General features: G+C 39.3%; 1 protein-coding gene across 2 annotated transcripts in view; it reads right to left on the bottom strand.

The window, feature by feature from the left end:
- The window catches only part of KCP (kielin cysteine rich BMP regulator), a 97970-nt gene that overhangs the window by 10042 nt on the left and 62696 nt on the right, over positions 1-25232 (bottom strand). For both annotated transcript variants that reach the window (XM_075208537.1, XM_075208538.1), the window contains 21 exons: positions 21240-21422; positions 20967-21137; positions 19982-20158; positions 19424-19509; positions 19014-19104; positions 17249-17331; positions 16977-17150; positions 15015-15194; positions 13673-13937; positions 12537-12619; positions 11817-11910; positions 8306-8479; positions 7806-7888; positions 7359-7479; positions 7195-7277; positions 5456-5555; positions 4240-4328; positions 1530-1632; positions 1303-1445; positions 845-1017; positions 403-514 (listed from right to left, as the gene is read on the bottom strand). In XM_075208537.1, the coding sequence (XP_075064638.1) occupies positions 403-514; positions 845-1017; positions 1303-1445; positions 1530-1632; positions 4240-4328; positions 5456-5555; positions 7195-7277; positions 7359-7479; positions 7806-7888; positions 8306-8479; positions 11817-11910; positions 12537-12619; positions 13673-13937; positions 15015-15194; positions 16977-17150; positions 17249-17331; positions 19014-19104; positions 19424-19509; positions 19982-20158; positions 20967-21137; positions 21240-21422 (2768 nt within the window). The remainder of the gene's footprint in view (positions 1-402; positions 515-844; positions 1018-1302; positions 1446-1529; positions 1633-4239; positions 4329-5455; positions 5556-7194; positions 7278-7358; positions 7480-7805; positions 7889-8305; positions 8480-11816; positions 11911-12536; positions 12620-13672; positions 13938-15014; positions 15195-16976; positions 17151-17248; positions 17332-19013; positions 19105-19423; positions 19510-19981; positions 20159-20966; positions 21138-21239; positions 21423-25232) is intronic.

Here is a 25232-nt window from a genome sequence, read left to right as displayed (position 1 = left end):
CAGGACATAAATAGGTTTTTCATGGGGAAGTGTCACACTCATCACCTTAAGGGGTTACCATAGGTGATAGCACAGCGGAAGTCTTTGATAGATAAGGAGAAGCTCTATATCAGACAAAATCACCCAGAGATAAGGCTTTTCCAGGATTAACAAATAGGCCTGAATATATATTACTTGCACATAACAGTATGAAAAAAAAAATCTACTAGTCAAACAAGACATATTTAAAATGAGTTTATGTTAATTGAATTGATTCAGTATATCTAATAAACTAGTACTCATTTTTGCTTTTTTTGTTATCTTTTTATGTTTTTGTTATCTTTTGGTAATTATAATGGTTACCCATCTCCTATTGTTGCTCATGCTGACAGAGAATGGATGATTCCAAGTCCCCTATCTTACCATCACCACCCAGTCTTGAAGAAGCTGCACGACAGCATCCCCAATCAATACAGTCACTTCCTTAGTCCAGGACACACCACGCTGTCCGCGGTCATCATTGGTCACATGAATACTATAGGGAAATCATAACAATTGCAAGGATCATCTACTGCACTGATATCGCAGCACTCACTCACTCTGTAGCAAACCAGACATTACACTGTATTAGTTGAGTTCCATGTACAGTAATAACCACACAGCAAAAAAACAAACAAAGGTTATTTATTATAGCACCTGATTTAATAATATAGGTATTGGAGGGTTGTGCACATATATTAGATATTATAACAGAAAGACTGCTTATACAAAGTTTCACATATAGGGTGTATGAAATATTTCTATGTGTGCAACATGTATTCCTCTGTTTAAAAGCAGTGATGCCTATAGAAACACTTTTGCTCACCTGAAGTCTCCTCCTTCACAGTCTTCACTTAAAACATAGGTGCAGCTTCCTTGGAAGTGGTACATCTTACCATCAAAGGTCCTGTAGTGTGGGTCTCCAAAGGCAATGCAGGTAGCTGGGCGAGGGATGCAATGGGGGCAGCACATGCCAGGGATCAGGGCTGGAGTCTCATCCTGGAAGAATAGCATATATTCTGACCAACTGTCTTCCAGCTGTGATACCTTGCGCTAACTATCAGTCATGAATTGTTTTTACCTTGATGCTGCCACTACAAGCTGAATGTTAGGTAGCCGGGCTACTGCAATTAGGTAGCCAAGCTAAATGTTTTAGTTATATTTTGCAAAGGTAGGACAGACTTGGTGTATCGCTGTTAAAGAGTGACTCTATTTCCTGTGATGATATAACAAGTTGCACATACAAGAGATATAATCCTTTCATGATATTGTGTTATTACTCACAGCAGTACAGGACACTTGTGGACACCTCTCACTGTGGCAGTGCACCTCCCCGGACACACAGGTACATGCTGTGCACTCATCCACCTGCCAGTGCTCATTAGACAAGTACCTCTGGCCTTGATACCAACAAGCTACAGCAGGAGCTGTAAGAAGAAGTTGTTACACTAGTAAAACACTTTGAACTTCATGCCACAGAAAAAAGAGTCTTATCAAACAGTACTTCTCACCCTGACAAACATGGCAGCATGTCCCAGGTGTCCTGACTCTCAGCTCCCCTTGCTGGCAATGAGTAGGGGGACATTCCTGTATTTCACAGTCAACATGTCCCAGCTGTGAATGCAAAATATGATTTTATAGTACCTATTCACAAACACACAGATTTTCTATATACACATGTATGGAGACTTGTCCTATTTTGCACATGGAATTTCCATAAACATACCACGGATTGTGGAAGTCTAGAAAACCCAAATCCCAAAAAAAACAAAAAATAATAATAATAATAAAAAAAAAAAAGATATAAAAAATTAAAACTAAAAAAAAAAACTGCACTTCTGACAGTGAAACACTCTCGGACTAATTCATAGAGGAGAGTAAAGCAGAAAAAAATTAGTAACTTTGCACCTTGGTAAAACCATGTTGCATTGGAGGGGGGAGCTAAATTTAAAATCAGTCCCCAGATTTGACAGATATATATGCTATCAAGTATTTATGTGCTACATGAAAAAACAGCCCCTATTTAACTTATGAGCAAAATATTAAACTAATTTGCACCCTTTGCATTGTGACATGGTTTTTCCAGGAAAAAACTTACTCATTTTTTTTTTACTTACTTTCCGTAATGACTTAGGCCCTCTGTCTGCCCATGGGGTATTTTTTAGGAGCAGAATTGCAAAGTGCCCAGACAGAACATTATTTGCAGTGCTAGCCAACAGAAATCACACACTGATCCCCATGCAGAACGCCAGCGACAACTTAGGCATTTTTGTTATAAAGTGTATGGGTGGCTGCTTTGTAGCATGTGTATAGTACTACCAGCTAATGTATGGCACTGCTAGTTATACTGGTTAACATGTTTTAGGAGATTTTGGTATTGGTTTAGGACATTTGTGATTATGGAATGACAGGCAATGTGCACTGCTGTTTATAATCAAGGAGGGTACCAGAACATGTGTGGCCCTGTTGGTATAACTTAAAGCAGATGAAGACTGAAAACAAAGCTGTGCTTAATGTGGATTACTGATCTGGGTGGACATTTAGAACTGCTGTCCTCTGTCTTGGGTGCCCACTGATAATTCACATTTAATGAACCAATTCTACTATACATTTTACATTTCAACCCCCTCTCCATGTCAGCAACTATGCCCTTGTCCCAAATATCCTATATATTTTAATTCTCTTCATATGTTATTTGGAATAATGGTTTAGCAAAAAATAGTAATTGTACATTTAGGACACTTTTGTATGTTTTTTACTACAGTTTAGCAGCTTTTATTGCCTTAGAAACCCATATAAATCTATAATATAGCTTATGTACTGCTGCAATTCTGGACTGGGACCCTTTTTGCTCAAGTAAATAAGAAAATCATCAAGAATTCCACAAATTACCTACTAAAACTCATTAGACCCCACAAACAAATATTTTCAAATTAAAAACCATGCTTATAATCAGAGACACATTATTTACACAAATTAATGCTAGAACCACAGTAGAACCTAAAAATACAGGCTGCAATTTCACTTTAGGGGGTAAATTTATCAAGCTGCAGGTTTGAAAAAGTGGAGATGTTTCCTATAGCAACCAATCAGTTTCTAGCTGTCAATTTATAGAATGTACTAATTAAATGACAGCTAGAATCTGATTGGTTGCTATAGGCAGGGCTGCCACCAGAAATTGCGGGGCCCAGTACAAATGTAACAGGCAGGAACCCTCCTCCTTCCTTCTCTCACCCCACCCTCATTTTTAAATTATTCTCTACCCAACATTTGCCTCCCCCGATTCTCTACAGTCACCCCCCATCCCTGGTTCCATCTAACCACTGCAGTAGTTTTCTTACCCCTCCGCATCTTCTTGCTGTCTCCTTTCGGCTCCTCTCTATTGACAGCGCTGTGACGTTATTAATTACATGACGTTAGCGATACTGCAGGGAGTCTCTCTGCCTTGTTGGGGCTTTCTGTCCAGGAGTCGAGCACCTGGGGGGCTGGGACTGAAGCAAATGGTGGCAGCTGTGGGGCCTCGACATCTTGGGAGTGGAGGCAAATTTGCTGCCAACAAGTGGGCCCCCTGTCGCATCATCAATTACACACAAAGGTCTCTCCCATACCACCTCTCACATCTCAAGAGCAGCTGCTGCCTAGAAATGGCGCCTTCTACCTGCCTTAATTCACTGTAGATGCCTCCTCCCCTAAAAAATTTGTTTGGGCCCAGGGCTGGTGGGGGGGACCCACTCTGCTGCTGGGCTCCATACCGCAATACTGCCTGTTGGCAGCCCTGGCTATAGGCAACATCTTCACTTTTTCAAACCTGCATCTTGATACATTTACCCCTAGGTGTAATTCAAACAAGCAATTACTCTCTTTGCATTCCATTTGAAAGCTAATTTTCATTTAATGAAATACAAACTAAAAGTCTGCTTCATTTTCTCATGTTCCTGTCACTGTATACCACCTGCAGAGGTGCAGAGATCACTAGATGTCTAGCCTGACTATTGCACCCGTACTTTCCTCTTGTAATGTTTCATTTAACTTCTCGGAGTAAACATTTACAGAGAAAATGTATCCTATTTCTTATCTTCCCTCAATAACAATTAATATCCAGTTGATAGGACTTGGCTTTGCTTCTATTCAAAAATGGGGAGGTGGATGTGCTGACATGAGCATTAAACACACACGTGAAATACATGGTACTTTTTAAATGTGAAAATATAGAACACTTACAGTACATGTGCAGGTGACACACGGATCTTGTCTGTCTGTCCAAGTCTCTCCATCTGGGACACGTCGTCCTTCAATCTCAACCACGCATTCTGTCAGGAAGAGGCTTCTCTGTTAGTGTCATGTTCCCTCATATCATTTAAGACAAGTAGGATAGCTAAGTGGATGAGCAAAACAATCCATGGAAATGTGAACAAAGACAATATAAACATACTAGGCAAAAACATTTGAATATTGGGTACTTGAATATTTAATCATTAGAGTGAGGTAGGCTAATATATCTATTTCAATTAGCAGGGTAACTGGGAAACAGCGGGTGTTACCTGGCCCTAAAGGGCCTTCCAGAAATGCAGGTGAGTTTCATGCATTTGGTTGGCATCCTATGCTGGAACCCTCTTTGGCCAGGACCCCCCCCTCCCTGTTACTGCTGTTCCCTGGTAAATCCCAATAAATACTGCTATACAGCCAGGGATTTCAATCTCCTTTAACAAGTTGTTGTATACAAATCAGTCCTTAGATGTTTTGGCTATCTATGAATCCAGAACAGCTGTTAAAGTAGCATTGATACAAGAAGATACTGTATGTAGAACCATCTTGCCAGTTTGCAGGCAATTGTTTATATCATAATTTCATTATTGCAAGTTATGGAATAATTGTGTCTACATTGTAGGACAACCTGTAAAGAGATGGGTGCGAGAAGCTACTACTACTAATCGCCCAAAAAGCCCTCCATTGTAATTCGTTCTTGGAAGAAAAGGGTTGTTACCCAGCAACACTGAGCTAAGGGAGAGAATCTTTTCACCTTTTCATGCTTAAATAGCGTGGTAGGGGAAGAAAAAGGTCTGCGTAGAATACAGATGAAAGTCTTCCAAAAGAAAAGGTGTATGTGTGCAAACTGTATCTCACAACAGAGCAGGCTGTTTCTCAGGGATGCAACTTTCCAGCCAAACATTCTTTCAGTTTTATTTTTGCTTTGCCATTCCACACAGTATATGTAAATTCCCATTTTGCAGGGCAGGGGTGACAATAGCCCATTATTTCTGCTATGTGGTATGGTTGGGGTAGGAATGGGAACATCCAAGGACAAATTTCTCTGGTTAAATGTGCAACATCTCATGGATAAAAGGCGGAATGAGACAAATATCCTGTAAAACAGTTTTGAAAATTGAGCTCATCTGTAGAAGGTAATCCATCCATTGGAAAGGAGTACTATTCTCACCTGTGCAGACAGGGCAACATGATCCACTATGGGTAATCTGCTCCGAACGGGGGCAGCTGAGAATAGGGCAGTGTCTATGCTCACATACCCATGTTAGATCCTGAGGAAAGAACACAAAATACAGATAAAATAAGAAAGCACAGATGAATTGCATAATTGTATAGAAAATGTTGCAACACTATTTATGGATAGAAGCTTTTGAATTAATCAATCAACCAGGTTACTAAAATTTCTCCTCTTACCCCCAATAGTCTTTCCTCATCTCTATCCCCCGCAGCATGAAATCACATAACAGATATATAATGGGCATTATCTTTATTGTGAGCAGAACCACACTAACTCAATATTGGAAAGTACAGTATTTAAGTATTCAACATCACCTTCCCTTCCAATGGCACCAGTGGTATTATTACTACAATGAGCACATAACCCCCTCACGTCCCAACCCCAACTCATGATGGGAATATTTTATGTCATATGATAATAACAGAACGTGTCCCCTTTTATCTCCTCAACATGTTTATGTTCGCTATAATATATATTTTCTCCCTCCGTCCCCTAGTTGTTATTATTTACTCCTCTCTATTTTTATATGTATTCACATGTTTGTTATTTACTTAAGCTGTATTGTAAAATCTCGTAATAAAAATTTATTTATTTAGAAAATGTTGCAACGCTATAAAATATCCGTTTATCCCATATAGCAAACCAGAGACAAATTGGATCATGTGATAATTATTATGTGACCATTTCAGTTTGCTTGGCTGCACTTTTCGCATGTGCACTTTGTATTTGGTTGCAATAAATACAGGGACACTTAAAGTACAGAGCCTGATGAAGACCAAATGGAAACTTAGGCAAGATACTGGTTTGAGCCCCATTCTCCCCCCATCCTTTGTCAACAATAACACCCCCATAAAAACAGATTAGTGCAATCCAGGTCCCTCAGTGCCCACTAAGCTCTAGGTGGGAGCCGTGGTTGCCTAATGAATGATCCGGCTCTGTTATTGAATCAGTCTTTCTAAGACAGTCAGTTAATCTATTTCCCATTGTATATGCTTTGTATATGCTTTGCACACTCTTTGACAAGCCATTTTCTCATATATAGTACTATGACAAATGGTTTCCGGCTACGGCCACGTATACTAACATGAAGTACAATCAGGGGCTGGCTGGGCTGGGGGGCAGTGGAGCATCTAACCCCCAGGCTGGTTCCATAGTGGGCTACCTTGGGCTGGGTCACTGGGCCCCCTGCATTTTATTTTCCTTTAACATATTCCTAATAGACTTCTGAGTTGAGTCTTTTCCCCCAGGCTAAAATTTGCTAGGCCTCCCCTTAGTACAATGCTTACACCGTTAGTGAAATATTATGTATTATAATTCTTATTATTGTTAGGAGCTACATGCTCTGCAGCATTGAACAGTAGGTAACACAAGGCATACATAAAGAGACATGAAATGTCTATCACGATAGACAAGTCTATCTTGCAGAGATATGCAAGATAGACAAAATAAAGACATGAAAACAAAGGTGACAACATGCCCTAACTCTATAAGTCAGAAGCACAGTGACTTCACTATAGCAAACAGCTGTGGTGTAAAGTTCACAACTGGCAACTATTCAACAGCAGTACATTATATTCATTTTTATACAACTTGAATTGGAGTTGTTTTAACAAAAAAATAACAACAAATATATTCATTAACAAGGCAATCAGACTCCACAGAATGTGTTGTACCTTGCACTGGCAGGTGTAACAAGGGTCATTGATGGCCTGTATCTCACTTCCCACCAGTAAGTCCGTACAATTGCTCAGAGCCTCTGAAAACAGATTAATTTAGAGATGAGACCATAACCTGACCTTTATTGCAACATGTTGTAGTGGCTGGAATCCAAACTTACGAGTACAGCTGGCACAGCACTGGCCAAATGCAGGGGGCAAAATGTGACTCCGGGGGCAGTCCAAGAGGCTGGGACACTGCTTCCTGCTGCAACGTCTATACTGCTGACCATCTGGTAAGCGCTAATCAGACAATGAAAAACGTTATCACCGAGAACTAAACTGTAAACATTATTAATGCCCACGTATTTTGCAACAGTGAGATCTGCTGATAGAGTGTACACACCTGTACATTGTACTATCCATGTTCTGTAGATACATTATACAACTATCCATGACAGACATGCATAACACATTTGAGTAGGTCTTAGGTATGACACATTGGTGTTTTAAAGTAGGGTGTGTAGTCATTATAACACGTGCGGTTCACTGTGAGGTGCAAATAATTTTAGTACATTTCCCTCATTCACTATAACAATGAGGATCACAGTCACACTTCTACCTCTCACCTCACACGTGCAGATTTCACATGGGTCATTTGATGGATGAAAGCTGTCTCCAGGAACATACGCTTTTTTATTAGATATACAGTCTAAAGCAGAAAATGAAAATAACGTTACTACACAAATACAGTTACATAAAATAAATGTTCAAATGAATGGAACCAAAAAAAAGTGGCAGAGACGGAATTAGGAATATAGCACATAACAAAAGACAAAGAAACAAATACACAAAACACATGCCCATCAGTCGAATGATACTATATTATGAGCATTACACAGACACTTCTACAGGAAACATGATGACAAGGAGTACGGAGTGACAGTGGCACAGTAGATGGGGAAACGGCTGAGATGTGTGAAAAAATAAGAAAACTCTTCCCCCTCGTATCATGTATAATTGGTAAAAAAAAATAATTAAATAAATAAATCGGTTTCCCATCATCTCTCTCTCTCTCTTTCAACAAAGGAATAAGCCAACCACAGCCAAATAGTGGAACCCAGGTCACCTGCACATAGAGGACAGCACTCTCCAGGCAGACTTATTTGGTTAGTGCAGGATGTGATGCACTGTAACTTGGAGCAGGTTGTAACTCCATCGACACACATGCAGGTCATGCAGCGATCCACATTGGAGACCCAGTTACTGTTGTCTTTGTATTCCCTGCCATTATACACACAGCCTGCAAAATAAACAATAGATCATCAGCTTGTTATTGAATATGTAACCTTTGTGCAGCAAGAGTTACGCATGGTAGCCAACTGTCTCTAATTTTATAAATTTGTCCCTGGAAATATTGACCTAATGCACAATACTAATGCCTCTTACTCAATGAAATAAAAAATATATAATTGTATGTTACATGTTTTCTTGCCCTTATTACTGAAAATAAGAATGTAACATGCAAACAGTGACATTATATTGATTGCCATGCTCATCCTCCTGGTGCTATTTGTTGCATTCAACACTGTTAATCACCCTCTTCGCCTGCACATTCTTCACCACATCGGCTGCTTCAATTCATCCCAGCTGCACAGCAAGATTGGTCTCATTTTCTCGCCACTCCACACCTGCCTCCCCACTCTACAAATCCCTACACTGGCACCTCATATCCTTCAGAATCCAATTCAAAATAGTAAATCTCATCTATAAAGCCCTCAACAGCACCACCTTTTCATACATCTCAGCCCTCTTCCTGAAATACTCTCCTTCACACCATCTTAGACCTACCTCTAACCTCCTCTCTGAAAACCACCTTTCTCTCCCTTCTACAAGACGTCTCCCGTGATTCTACTCAATTACAGAATTCGCTGCCAGGCTCGATCACCCTCTCCCCCAGCTTTTAATTCTTCAAATGCTCTTTGAAAATCCACTAATTTACTAGGGTCTATCCTACTCCTATCTATATTGCTTATAATGTTACACCCTTACTGCTGTCCCAATTTCCACTCTGAGCCACACTGACCCCTATTGTCTCAGTTCTGACCTTTTCCCTGTAAGCTTTCGCAAGAGCAAAACCCTCCATGCAAAGTATTTTGACATTTGCATTTATGTTTACGTCTAATGTATTCTGCGTTTTCCCCATTGTTCCTTGCTGCAGAGCACTATGGTGCCTTTCAGATCAGCAACAATAAAACTAATATTTTTAATGAAATGTAAAATTAATAAGTCAATATTAGAATTGAAATGTATAAAGGTTAGCCTAGTCACCATGGTATACAACATGCTAAAATGTGCCTGTCCAGCAGCAAAATGTTCATGGAAATATTTGAAACTATGGCCATTTGGCAACAGTGGGTTTACCCAATTGTACGCACTAAGACACAGAAGAGATGGAAAATAGCTGCCAGTTACATACAGGTTCTGTAGAATGAGGCTGTAATATCTACTGAGAGTGGACCTGCCATGCAGTGTTATAAAATCTAACACCAATAGCAACATTGAGAAAAAATTAAGTGTACAACTACTAGCACACATCATTTTTGATAATATAAGCTATAAAACTGTGCCCCTGAAGCTTTGTCTGGTACAACGTTTTAGACATTATTTAAATGAGGCGTTTGTATTGAAATTTGCAATATCTCTTATAGTTTGATGATGTCACGGAACTCTTTCCAGGAGAAAAATATTCCTGCCAGTACATTAGCTGTTTGACATGCGATTCTAAACTTGCATTTTTGCTTGCATTTAGGAGATCAAAGGAGATCACTGCATTAGACTCACTGTGAGTAACTTGCTTTGTTCGGAAAACTGCAACATTCCCAAAAGTGATTAAAATCATGAGTGGGTATGGTGTTAATATGTTCCATTATCAGACCTGTTTTTGTGCATTGTAATAGCCTTAAAAGGTTTAGTACAATGCAATAAAAACTTGGCACCTTTGGGAGTGAGGGATAATATTCATGAACATTCTAAGCTGCCCAGAACATGGCTAACGTAAATAGATGAATTTAGAAAAATAAAACATAAATCTGTAACCCAAGGTTTAAGCAATACATGTTTAATTATATGTTGTCTGTTCGGATATCTGTTTAATGTGTAGTTGTATATAGGTAACATATTTAACATATGTTTATTAAATCAAGAGCATTGAATGTTGCTAAAAATCATTGCAGGTCATTTACAAAGTTTAAAATGGTTTTGGGATCTGGTTCCTCGCCGGTATGCGTAGATTTCTGCCAAAACATATAAGGTCATGGAGCAAAATTGTGGCTTTGGCAGAGAAGCTAATGTTTCAGGGCAGTGAGATGAGTTGGCTGGAATGAGGGGTTGATTGCATAGTATGGGGTAGGCACCTCACTGCACCTGGCAGGAGTGAAGTGGGCAGATTTTTAGGGGAGTTCCTTGCTGTTCATGGTCATTTTCGCTCTGAAAAAGGACTTGAACACCACCAGCTCTGGCTTGGTGCAAAATTCAAGTCTCATCCCATACTTTTAGTGAGACCTATGTTGCACTTTGGTGGGGAAGTGCATACTAGGTGCACTCCAAGCAATGTAATAAAACGATTCACACAAACAAAAGTTCCCTCGCTCTCACAATTAGTGTAAGCCACAAATGAACCAAGCAGTAGTCTAGGAGAAATGTAATGAAAGGGGTGTTTGGAAAGTGTTAGGGGGTTTGACTTTGAAGTGATGTTTACAATTTTGTGGGTGCTACGTCTGCTTTTTTCACCTCTCTGCACACCCAAATCACTTTGAGGGTGTGAGCGCACCTCCCAAGAGCACCTGCATGTGTGCTAGGTGGACAATACAATCATATCAGCGCAAAATGTGGTACATATCAAATGCACTTCATAAATGAGGTATATTGTATATAATGTGTTTAGTATACTATATACATAGTTAAACTCAAGAGCACACACATCAGGGATAGAAATCAAAGCCCCAAATTAGAACCAGGATTTGGATGATTTAAGCATGGTCTTTTGGGATATGATGCGGTTTGATGGCACATAACACATGACAAATACAGTATGTGTGCTCAATTTCAGCAATGGAACCTTTGGAAAAATATATAATGAAATCTAGATAAGAAATAACTCAAGTTAAGATAAGCAAATGCATTCATGATCTACAAATCCCCCTTACCTCAATCTACGTAGCAAGTATAAATATAATTCACAATATTTCATGAACAGATAATAACAAAAAGCTTATAACATATTTTAAATATTAAAAATAAACAACTAGTAACTTGTATAATAATGAATTATGGAGAACCATTTTGGCATATTACACTGCAGGCAACATACTTCATGAAATACATTCCATGTCCTTAATGGTAACTGCTTCATAAACGTAATGTTATCGGTTCTGTGGCACTGAATGAGTATCTGATGCCACAAGCACTCATCTTCACATAACGGCCATTATCAGGGATTCAGTTTTCATAAGGTCTAATTAGCAGCAGGTTAACGACTTGCTGAAGTTACATGCAAGTCAGCACTTTAGCTGGTTATTTGCTTAGGTCTTACACACTCAGCTTTGGAATAACTGTACAAGTTTCAGCTTGAGAACTACCTCTGCAGCGAGGACAGCAGGCTCCAGGGTCAGTCACCTGCTGGGTACAAGGCAGAGCGGGACATGTGGGAGGCTCACACTGTACACTTCCTGCCTGCAATCAGAGAGCACAAACAGCTTTTTATGAACATGTAATGTAATTATACCTTTATGCCAACCAAAAGAAAAGAAAGTTCGGTAGTTGGAGGCACTCTAAAACTGTAATTATACCTGTCAAATAAATCATATCTGAAAATCAACATGTCAGCATTACATGCAGTGAAAGGCAAATATGCACTTTGTAGAATGTTTCAATGGTTACATCATACATAAAATATTCATGTATAATATCTTGGCAACAGGAGCGCATAATGTTCTGTGACACAATCTGATTTTCCACATGTCTTTATAGCTCAAGCAGTAACTGTTATGTAATGCCATACTTGCCAACTCTCCCAGAATGTCCGGGAGACTCCCGAAATTCGGGCTGGTCTTAGGACTCCCAGGAGAGCTGGCAAATCTCCCGTATCCCGCTACTGGCACCCCAAAATGACGCGATTCGTGGTGAATTGCGTAATTTTGGCACCGCCCCCCGCAAACAAAATCAACAAAGTAATTTTTGTTGTGGGGGGCGGTACCAAAATGATGCGTTTAGCTGCGCCCCACCCCCTCCCGCCCTTCAGTCACGCTCCTCTCCCGGAAAGAGCTATGAGAAAGTAGGCAAGTATGTGTAATGCTTACCGCACATATACACTGCAGACATGGGTCTGAGGGAGGCACCCAGCGGGCACCATCACTGTATTCTTTTCCTTGGTATCGACATACTGATTAAAAGGCACAAAGAAGATTACATCCATTAATAAAGTGACTAGAATACATGCACTATATAACAAGCATACACCATAACCCTTACACCATTAGAATTATATTTACTATTAAAATTACCTCATACTGCTATGAGTTGCCGAATTATTACATTATTCTTATTAATTGTGCTATATTACAGCAATCGTCGCAAGTATGATAATTATACATCTTTCTACCACTTGTGACTTTCTTTCCAAGTATCTACATTTCCATTTGTTAAAACAGCAAAACCATACCAGATGCAGTATTAAGCACCATAATGATTTCCCATCTGGTGTATATAGTAAAACACTGGGCCTCATTTAGAATTTGATGCATTTGCGATTTGAGTTAGGTGTAATAATTCAGTCGCAAAAAAGTGTATTTACGTGTGTATGTCTCTAGATGTGTCCAACTGAAATACAGTAGTATTTGTGCCAGGCATAAAAATTAGAGATGCGGCTTGAAAGTGTTAGTAATAAAAGCTAAAGTCGCATTGCTAATAATTGGTAATGGTGTCTTGACAGCAATTAATGCGAAAGTCACATTTTCCATATATAATGTAATGAACACATATGTTGTCTACTCTTTAAACATTAAATTGGAATCTTCTTTCCTAAATGGAAATGACAAATAAGTAATGCAAATAGATGGTGGCAACTTGATATAAAACATAGTACTTCATTCATTAGTATCGATCTGCTAGAAAGGTCAATATGCAAACAGCCAATCAAAAGCTGCCATCATCAATGCATATCTTTGCACGTGCCATCTACTAACCGTAAGAGATATGCCTCTTAAGAACTGTACCTGGGGATGCATCTATGTCTAATTATGTTCTATACGTCTAGGCATAAAAATTACACAAAGATATAGATATGGACACATATGCATGCGCACTATAGGTATTTAAGCCACACAAATTGGCATACAGCAAAATCTAAATGGAGCCCATTGTGCCTATATATTGAATACTTTGAGCATAAATCTGCCTATTATCATATTCCCTCTTCTGCAGCAATGCAGTATACCTGGGCACTCTCTGCAGCATTGACCAGGCTTGGTAATTGGATTGGCACAGAAGACTTGAGGACACACTACATGAGTACATGTGACACTCCCTTCCAGACATATACAGCGGAGGCATGGGTCAGATAGAGAGGAGAATGTCTGACGGTTAGAGTGTTCTTTGCCTTCATAGAAACAGCGATCACACACAGGACAGCAAGAGGAGGAGGGCACTGGATGGCTGCAGTCTTGGGCACACTGAACACGCTGGCACGTCACCATCTCATTCTGTAGGGGGAACAAATATTCATTTTAACAAAAGCAATTTGTACAAAATGAATGTTTTTGTCTGGTTCTGTTTGTGTAAACTTGTCTCTGTGGTCAGAGGGCTCCAAATGTTATTAGAAAAAAAGCATTAACATTTTATTTAATATTAATAAGCAGTTTGCAACTAACATGTATTTATTTTATGTGCTGTACAATCCAGTTTGTTATGCGCCTCGGTATTATATGTAGAGGACATGCTCTACAGTTTGTTTGTAATTAATGGAAGAGCATATAATGTCACTGGATTTTATAAAATAGAACTAAGTTTATTAGGTAACATTTCTGTAGAGATGTCACAGCATAAAGCTTAATTTTATAAATATTGTCTCTTTGGAAGACTTGATTTGTTGTCTTCGGCAGAGAAGAGGATTGCTCTAAGTGTATTCCAGTACTAGTCAATGTTTGCATATCATTTTGTTCAAATGAGACTCTCCGAACTTATGTACATGGATGGTACTATAATTAAAAGAACCAAGGTCATTGCCTAGGGTGCCAATGGTTAGGGGTGCCTAAAACAATAAATGGGTGTAATGGACAGGGAGTGTGGCGCTGTGCCAGGGCCGGCAGAACGCTATAAGCCACATGCAGGTGAGTCAGTGGGTGCTGTTCCACTTTCCAAGTGAGGAGAGCAGAATGGGGGAATTGGAATAATTGCAGAGATAAGGTGAGCAGTGCATGAACAATAAAGCACTGAATGTGACTTCAGAGTATACCCCAACCCCAGGAAGGGGGCACCAAACAACTATCTACGCTGTGCTGTGATGTCACAACCCAGTACCACCCTTACAGCCTGTGGAATAGGAGATGTCGCCTCCCATGTACTGCCTGCTAAAGTAAAGTGTTGAGTGGGAGTTCTGCTTTCGTGGGGGAGGGGGGGCCACGTAGGCCAACAGAACTTCCCCTGGCCCTGGTTACAGAATTGCAATGTTAGCAGTGTTAGCATTTACATAGGCTAATGGAAATATTTGATGGGGAGGATAAATTTCCTTGTGAAACTTTGGCCAGGCAAACTACTACACTGTATCAACATACACTCACCCTACAGGTACACTGAGAACAAATGTCTTCGGGTTGCTGAAACTTGTCACCATTCTGGAAGGTCCGACCATTGTGCTTACATATACCCATACAGCGTGGGCAACACTCCCCTGGCGGTGTTACTGGGTGCAAACATGACACACGTGGACAAGACACAGACACGCAGGTCACCTCTCCTTTCTGAAAGACACAAATAGTACAATTACATATTATTTAAAAATTACTTAAAATTTAGAGCAATACATATATTTATGTGAAATATCTGCATTGCTCTGAATATTGCTCTTCAGTAAATTAATCTGCCCATCTGTTCCTTAAGCTATACCTTCCTATCAGTGCTAGTGGCTTCCATGATCAGCACTGTCATCATTTTCCAGCTATACCTATCAGCAGCTGCCTATAATGCTTCTAGAACAGGTTGTAAATCACTCACACTGGCATAAGGACATATAGGACAGCAGGGGACTGACATTCCAGCAAACACCTGGAATGAGCTGGACACTTGGCTGCTAGAGTCATCTAGGAGCTAGTTGTCAGGGGGTTCAGAGATTACACTGCTGCTGCTGTTGGCCATGCGAGGGGCACTGGAGGTCAGTGGGCAGTTACCTCTTTTTATACACACAGGCAGCATCTATAGAGTGCTACACTCAGCTGTGTGGCCCCTCCCTGGCACCACTGTCTTCTTCTTTGTGGATATGGAGAGTATTAAATAGATCTGTATGAACAAAAAGGGTTAACTATGTATAGTTGTTAACCTATGTATGGATGGAGTCAATTGTATGTTAAATAGGCTCCTAAATGGACAGATAGGGTTAATCAGGTATGTAAATGGAAGTATGGATGGAAAAGGCCTGACAATGAATTGGGCAGTTAAAATAGAGCTGAATGAAATGAAAGAGAGTGTACATGTCTTTGTTATAAGCATATGTTAATATCAACAGCTTCTAAAGATAGTGGGGCTTATTTAGAGGTGGATGATCATATGGTTTTTTACATAAGACATATATTTCCATACTGTGCATGTATATCCTTCTGCGCCTGCACAGGCAGAATGGGGGCAGACAAGGAGAGGTCAAATGCAGCAATGGCAATGCACAATTAGCCAAGGACACATCCCCAGAGACATCTTTTCTGAGGTTTATCTCTTTCGTGCTACAGGGCTTGAGCAACTTTGCACAATGATAATGACTATCAGCAGCACTAGTCGCTCTGATTGGTTGCTTGTACATTGACCCCACCCCTCCACAATCATTAGTGTCACAGCTATGTTATATATGAAGTTGCTGCCGTCTATTCGTATTACTGCTTGACATGTTCATTTGGACTACTGCAGAAAAGAAGATTCCCATTTTCTTCGCTGTCATGGGGTGTAAGTATGCACACCTGTACACTTGGCATATGTCTGCAAATGCTAATGTTTAGAGCTGGACACATATTGAGACGTGTTTAACTGCACAAATAAAAAAGCTTTTTCTTCTGTGCAACTTTTCCTACATTTGTTTAGGGCACACGTATGTCCCCATGTAAATGAGCCCCACTATGCCCGCTTCCAGTCTCTACAGCTTCTAAAGACTCATCTGTGTACTACTATCACACAGAGGCATTTATACAGTTTGGCCTTACTTCACCTACATAACAAAACCTCCTCCTGCCATGGATGATGTATTAGCAGAGCTTACTGGGCATAGGCAAAGGCTGGAATGGGGGTTTTATTGGCATTTAAAATACTGAATACATGGTTAATCAAAGGTGCACAGAATTTTTTTTTCTAAAAATGTAAAAATATATCGTTAGCCTCATCTTGTTATTAGATAAAATCTTACACTATGTGAATAAGCAACACTTTGTGGCTCACCATTAGTTTAGGTAGAAAAAAGTGTCTGTTTATTCTGAAATGAAGCATTTGACAACCCTCTTCTAGAAACCCTGTGTTTGGTCCTTCATACGCCCTGGATATCTTACCTTGCATGAGCAGCGACTGCACTCATCCTCGGGATCCGGGAAGCTCTCTCCGTTGAAACAATCACGGCCACTATAGTTGCACCCATCACATACAGGACACATGCATGGATCCTCTCCTGGGTGAGGGCAATTCACCTTATTACAGGGCGGTGGACCGCATGTAATATGTCCTCTCTGAGAAACACAGTCAAAAAGCAAACAGGACAAAAACAGATTTGGTTAGAAAGCCAAGGGCCTGATATTTGCTGATCCCTATGTGTTCTTGCACTCACCATGCAGCGACATTGCTCACATTCATTTTGCGTTGATGTGAAGGCGTCACCATCGAGAAAATTATGGCCCTGAAAATGACATCCTGATAAATGACAAAACATAATCAATATGTGATACAAATTGCAGCATATAATAACAATCAATAGTCACACTAGAGTAGAAAGGAAAGTAACCTTTTTGACTAGTCTACCAGTTAAGGAGATTACTTTCCTATCTGTAAATCTATATAGGACCATTATGTTATGCTATTCCTATGATGTATTGTACAATATGTAAAAACCCAAACTGGAGTAACAGTAAGAGGCTAAGGGTATGCACCTATTAACTCTTCTAATTGACGTGGCACAGTAGTATAAGGGTTAACTGGTTAGCTCTTTCTTGATGAAATAATTCCCTTTTTTATTACATTAAAATGAACACAGATAAACATTGATGATGATATACAGGAAAGTACTTGGGAGCAGATTCAAGTTGTATATGGAATGTTTGAGGTACATCTAGAATATGATATAGAGGGCTATGCTATGTTAATTCCATACTTGCCTACTCCCCCGGAATGTCTGGGAGACTCCCGCATTTTGTGAGAGTCTCACGGACTCCCGGGAGAGTGTGGCAATCTCCCGGATCTGCCCACTTCACTAAGAAGTGCCCCACTGCATAGTGCAGTGGGCAGCATTAGGTCCCAAACGCCGTGATTCACCGGGAATCGTGGCGTTTGGCCCCACCCCCCGCTGTCAAATGAAACGTTTGCGTCATTACATCATGGGGGCGGGTCCAAAATGACGCACATTTTGGAGCCCCGCCCCCCCATCGCGCCCACCTCCGCTGCAGGCTCCCGGAAACCAACTTTCTAAAGTTGGTAAGTATGGTTAATTCATATTTAATATCTGCCTACAGAGTTCGATTTACAAGATGTTTTTAGTTTCTAATGCTGTCTGTCACTAAAAAGACAACCTCTTTGCTTAGGCAGTCAGGAGAATAGTTTAGAAATCATAGATTTCATATCGACAATACAGAGTATTTTGGAAAAACACTTTGTTATACTTTTGGTATATTTCCTGGTTGGAAGTATAATTACATTTCTTGTACCCCTGGACCAAAGTACAATACAGACATACAGGTGATGAACATGCTCTCTGTTTCATTAGAACATTAATAATGTTATTTTCCAATCTTGCAAATATGTCAGTCATATATCTGTATTTATGCTTAAGCACTGTACTTTTCAGTGAAAGAAACAATTTAATAAATTTTCTTGATAAAATAAATTACTTTTTGGAGTCTGACAATGTTAATCTTTTGTTAGATCAAAAACAGCATGGTTAACCCCCAGTCTGCTGGAAACTAGTCCAGAAATACAGGCTTATCTTTTTATATACAGAATCAAATGAACAATGTAGTGTGTAACAACACTAAAAAAATGGAGGTAAAATTGAATTAAACAAAAGTAAGGTGCACAGTGTAAAATCTGAAGTTCCAATTGGAGAGTTGGAATTACAATCTGAAAGGGACAATCAAAGTACATAGAAAAAGTACATAGATAACAAAATAGTCAAAAAGTGTAATAACATAAAATGTATACCACAGTGCATATGTTTTATAGGAAAAAAATGTAGTAAAAAACACAAATATTAGAAACAGAAATGATTTACAATCTGTGCAAAGCATGTTGTCTATAGTGAGTGTCTAAACTGTATACTGTACCAGATTTGCACTAAAATACAGTTTATTCATTAAGCCACCAAGCCTGGTGGAAAAGCTCACCCTGGCACAGGGGACAGTCACAAGGTCCAATCACAGGGTGTGGGCAGCTAGTTGGAGGGCACAGCTTGCGGATACACTGCACAGATCCAACCTGGAGATATGGTAAGAAAATACACAATCAGATGCGGACACATTTTATTTAATACAACAATATGTCACTTTTATTTCATATAAATGATCAATAAGACAGTAAAATGTCACAATGTGATAGAAAAGATCTGGCGGTGGAGACAGTAATATCTTGCTTCTTATAAGCTCATTAGATAAAACAGATGACGGCATAGTTTGAGAAAAGAGCAAGCAGTGTAAACTAGTATGTCAGCTGTTTCCTCTGATACGATGAGTCACTGGACAGTCTTTTTGCTAGTTGTGACTTACGTACACTCATCTGTATAACAAACAACACTCACCCTGCAGGTACACTCCGAACAAGCTGGGCTAGATGGGTCAGGGATAGCTTGTCCATTAATCAGTTCCACTCCGATATATGAACATCCTGTTAGGCAGAACAAGAAATGTAATATTGTATTACAGAAAAATACAAAAGTAAGTGCCTAAATAGATAGATGTGCTACAAAAGTAAGGAAATAAAACAGAAACAGCAAAAGAAAACGAAACTTAGGTATTCATCATGCTCAGATTTTAGGATATTTTTAAGTGAAGGCTACAGGAAATCTGCGATTACCTTGTTAAATATTTGAATCTTAAATTATCTGATAATTTTTATCAACAACCTTGTGGTTAATGTATGATTTATTCCAAATCTTATAACGAATACTACTAGTAACTCCTCTACATATGTTATTTAATGTTGAATGGGAAGTTTTGACTTGGATTCACGATCAAGAGAAGTAATATAATACAGACATCCATTATCTTGCTGTGATACTGTAGTTAGAGAGCAATAGACAGAGCAAAGAGCCAAGTTTGTAAATAATAATAGTCAAACAACGTTCCTTATTACGCACCATCGCAGACAGGACAGCATTTCCCTGGTGGGGTACTAGGATGAGTGCAGCCAGCTTTGTAACAAGGTTTTTTGTTACAAGTGACAAATCCATCAGCACAGACACATCGACTACACGAATCCTGTGGGGATGAAAACTCCTGGCCATTCAGGTACACCTCACCCTGATACAGACAATCTGCAGAATAATAACACACATATACCATTCTGACAATTACTTATAATATAAGTGTATGTCATAAGTGCATGTCACTTTATTTTCTTAATGTGTGATTTTTCTTAAGGCAAATCTGTTAAGTGCATACACAATTTACAAGGATATTAAAGATTTAAAGGTCACCATGGTTGCCTACCCTCAATATATTTGTAATGATACAATTATAAATACTGACTGATGATTAAGGTGCATATTATGTTTCTCTTTGTAGTAACTTGTTGTCAGTTAGTTACCAAGTAGAAGAGCAGAAAAGAGACACAGCTGAAGTGGACCGACATGGTAAGAGAGGAAAACAAGAGACACAATCAGAGGAAACAGGTACGGATCAGTCAATAAAAAAGAAGGGGTGAACATGTGGGAGAAGTGATGAAGGGAAAGGAAATGGAACGATTGCTTTACATGAGGGTTAAGGGATTGGGTGTTGTAATGGTGATGGTGAATCCAATTTAGATTTTGCATCAGGACCCAAGTGCTTCTAACTTTCCGCAGGTCACAGAACTTCTTACTAACTTTTAGGGCTAGATTTACTAAGCTGCGGGTTTGAAAAAGTGGGGATGTTGCCTATAGCAACCAATCAGATTCTAGCTTTCATTTTGTAGAAAGCACTAAATAAATGAAAGCTAGAATCTGATTGGTTGCTTTAGGCAACATCCCCACTTTTTCAAACCCGCAGCTTAGTAAATCTAGCCCTTAATGTCCTTACAATTCATGCAGGAGTGGACATTACTTTATATAAAACTTGTATAGTATAGCATGCAGTATTCTTCACCTTGACATTCTTTGCAGCATTGACCAGGAGCTGGATAGGGACAATGGAGGACAGGGCACGTTTTAGCCTGGCAATTCACACTACCCTCCCAGCAAACACACACTTTGCAGGGATCTGATGGCTCTGGGAACTGCTCACCATTAGCAAGCTCTTTTCCTGACAGAAGACAACCTGAAAACATAATTATAATTGTGTAATTAAGCTATAATGCAGATACTTTCAATAATTGTACATGCAAAGACATGCAAATCTGGCTACTGGATGCAATGTTACCATCACAGGATCGGCAGCAGTCTCCCTGGAGGGGGTGTGTGCAGGGAGTAGGGGCACAAGGCTTGCGTTGGCAGGTCACAGTGCCATTATTACAGATACAGTCGCGGCATTTGTCTGACGGATCATAGAAACGCTGCATGTGTCTGTAAGTTATTCCAGAGTAAGGGCAGTCAGCTGGTGGCACTGCAGAGACAGGAGGGGTCATAAACATGACATTAAAATGTAAACACATATGTATGCTTATTTCAAAACTACTTTTGAGAAACATCTATTACATACAATGTAGCAGGTTCCACCCAGAACAGAGTGTTAATGTTAATATATTTTCAAATAAAGTATTTAAATCAGCCCATGTTCACCAAATTAGGAAATAAGTTGGAAAAAGAGCAATGTTTCTCATTTGAAATGAGTCATGCTGGGAGATGTGCTTGGATGGCTTACAATCGCTGCTTTAACTGATTAAGAGCAGCCATAGTGATGTTTTCATGACCTTATCTCTCTAATACGTATTATGAGCAAATAAATTCTATGATAATGGAAAATAATTTGCTTTTATTGTCTATTGTTCAATAAGCAAGATATGTAAACCTGAAAAGGAGCTATACAGATACGTCTGCTGTAACATACATAGTGGATATCTGGGCAGTTCATTCATCATTATCAACATTTATTTATATAGCGCCATTCGTCAGTGGATTGCGACATGGAAGAGACGCCTGCACAGCTTCCCGACACACAAGCACATTCCAACGTATCCCTGAAGAGCCCCCCTATTCTGAGAGGTGAAATGCATTGGATTTTAATAGCGACTACACAAGGACATTTGATTTGCGTTTACTACCTTGCAATATTGAGCCGATCCAAAGCGCTACTGCAGAGTGCTCTACAACTATTCGATTTCCTGCCCCAGCACCACCAAAGGGGAAATATGATTCTGGGGTGATCCCAGGCTTTGCAAGCAGAGGCACCAGCAAACAAATAGAGTGCTCTGAACACACACAGAGAACCCTGTAACTCGGCCCTGGACCTCTCATTGTGGAGGGAAGACAGGACCTCTCTTCAGATAAGGCTCACAGCTACAACAAGAACTGGAACTAAGGCTGTAGCTACCGCACAACACACGTGAGTGTACCAGTGGTACAATGGCTGTTTTCTGTTACTCTTTATATTTGAAAACCAAATATTTACGTAAGCATCTCATACATCCATTTCTAAGGACTTTGTTTCAAGTTTAAGACACATACTACTAACACCAATAGGAGGATATACAAAGGACTTTAATTTTCAGATAAATGCATATTTGTCCACCTGAATGTATGTATATCTAATATATAAAAGCCTAGCGGCGTGTGTTAGTGTGTGTGTGTGTGGAAAAAACTATTTTCTCAGAAAGGGCTCATCCAATTGACCTTAAATTTGGTATACTGACATTATTTGACAAAAAAATTATAATAGTGAAGTCAGTTAACTTCCATCATCCCCCCTTCCCCCCGTGGGAGGGGTAGTAAAGGCTAAATTTACGAGTTTAGGGCTCAAACTCATTTTCGTGAGGTAATTTTACCTCATGAACACACATGCTGTGTTAGTGTGTGTGTGTAAAAAACTACCGGGTGACAGAGTGCTCAAGCTGCAGCGCCACCTGCTGGGCGGAGTTATATACTACACTGACCTACTAAATTCTTAGCATTATCTAATATATAAAAGCCTAGCGGCGTGTGTGTGGTGATGAAGATGACAAGAACCTTTTTAACACCTTAAGTAGCTTGATTTGATTAGAATGCATGAGAATCATGCATGGGTTAACTTGTGTATATATATACACACACACAAGTTATTTTATTATAGTATCCAGGCGCTTGGCACACATAAATAACACATGTACATTACCCTATTGCCCTCCCCGGTACTTCACTTGTATGGATAGTATAATAAATAGATTCCAGGTGAGGCGCCACTCAAGAATTTAAGACAAATCTGACTTAAATCCTGGAGTGCCTCCTCACCTGGAATCTATATATATATATATCTATAACGTAAAGATTATGTCATTCTTGCATAAGACTTGCGTATGTGAAGTGTATGATATCAAAACTCTCAGTTTGTGAAAACCTCTCACTGTATTAAAATTCCCTTTTAGTTCTACACATTCCCCTACAAAAGGCAGCATATTCCACACGTCCCAATACAAAGACAGCGCAGACAGTCCAACCCTCTCATTATTATTATAAAAACTAAAATAAAATTAGCAATTGTGTAAAAATATGATATTATTTATTCAACTTTGAAAACTAGTTTAACTGATTTAATTACTTTTAGCAATGGTGGGTGTCAAGCAGCCCACAGACCACTAGCAGCACAGATATCCTTCCCCTGCGGCCTCCAGCTCTGTCTTACTGCTCTGGGGTACCGCAGATAAAATAGCCAATTTAATTTTAAAATTATATACAACAGGAGAGTAATTACCCATATCAAAAAGCACTTAATTGTCTTCTCCTTACATGAATCACGGGTAGTTCAGCTGTTCAGGTATAATTAAGTAGAAAAGTCCAATAAATTCTGGATAATAATAAGGAAAGCACTGACAAAAATATCAGATAATTTATTCACTAGTGCTGCAATCACAATCAAAGATCCAATTAAAATAATGGTAATAAATGAAACAAAAAGTAAACAAATATATGAACTTCTCCAATAACAGATAAATTAGGACGCCATAATGCCGTGATGGCTAACCTATGACACGCGTGTCACTCGTGACACGCGGAGGCAGTTTGACTGACACGCCAGGCGATTCAGTCAAACTGCCTGTTTTAAACATACCAAATATTTTTTCTGTACAGCAGCCGGGACGCTTGTTTGACAGCGCCGCGGCTGCTGTACATCTCCCCGTCGGCGAAATGGAGCTGCTGCGCACGCGCGGTCGCAGCAGCTCCTCCCTTGTGTATATCTCCCGGCATTACTTCAATGGCGCGCTTCCCTGGAGCACGGTAGGGCTTGTAAAGGCTATTTATAATATTTAATAGTAAAATAGCCTCAGATACTGGCCAACAGCAATGTTATGTAGTGTTTTTATTTGTAGACAAAAGACTCCATTTCTGGTGAGCCTGCAGGGTATGCAGAGCTGTCTGATTATATATAAATATTGTATTATAGGACTAAAAAAGTTTTTTTTTTCCAATAATACAATATTTATATATAATCAGACAGCTCTGCATACCCTGCAGGCTCACCAGAAATGGAGTCTTTTGTCTACAAATAAAAACACTACATAACATTGCTGGTGGCCAGTATCTGGTTTCACCCTGTAGCCCAATGGTAAATTTATATATATATATATATATATATATATATATATATATATATATATATATATATATAATTTGTCATTGGGCTACAGGGTAAAACCAGATACTGGCCACAAGCAATCTTATGTAGTGTTGTTTTATATTTATATTTTTATTAAATTATATATATATATATATATATATATATATATATATATATATATATATATATATATATATATATATATTTTTTATTTTTTTTTAAGTGACACGCGACCCGAGGAAGGCTACACTTTTTTCTGATTTTTGACACACCAAGCCGAAAAGGTTAGCCATCACTGCCATAATGCATCCAATATCTTATAATTCAATAGTATAACTTATCTTTGTGGAATCTCTTATATGTTCCCTCAATAAATTCTGGGTTATCAACCTCTGATCTAGATAAATCCACTTTCCAGAGAGCCTCAATGAAACTTAACTTTAGTGGAGAACTTTAGTGGGGAATTCCTCCTGCAATTGGTTTATTTTTTAATCTGTCTAGAACATTAGAACATTAGCTCCTCTTTGAACGTTGCAGACCCATGTAGTGACACTGCTCATTTGTGAAGTGCCTTACTTAATGCCTTAAACTTTCTCAAAGTTATCTTTTAATGCATGAAAAGAAACATGTTAGCCTTGTTCTGCTATCTGACATCAATGACTGCTT

Source organism: Mixophyes fleayi, chromosome 4 (genome assembly GCF_038048845.1).
Source record: "Mixophyes fleayi isolate aMixFle1 chromosome 4, aMixFle1.hap1, whole genome shotgun sequence".
Classification (NCBI taxonomy): domain Eukaryota; kingdom Metazoa; phylum Chordata; class Amphibia; order Anura; family Limnodynastidae; genus Mixophyes; species Mixophyes fleayi.
This window is presented reverse-complemented; position numbering and strand designations above follow the sequence as displayed.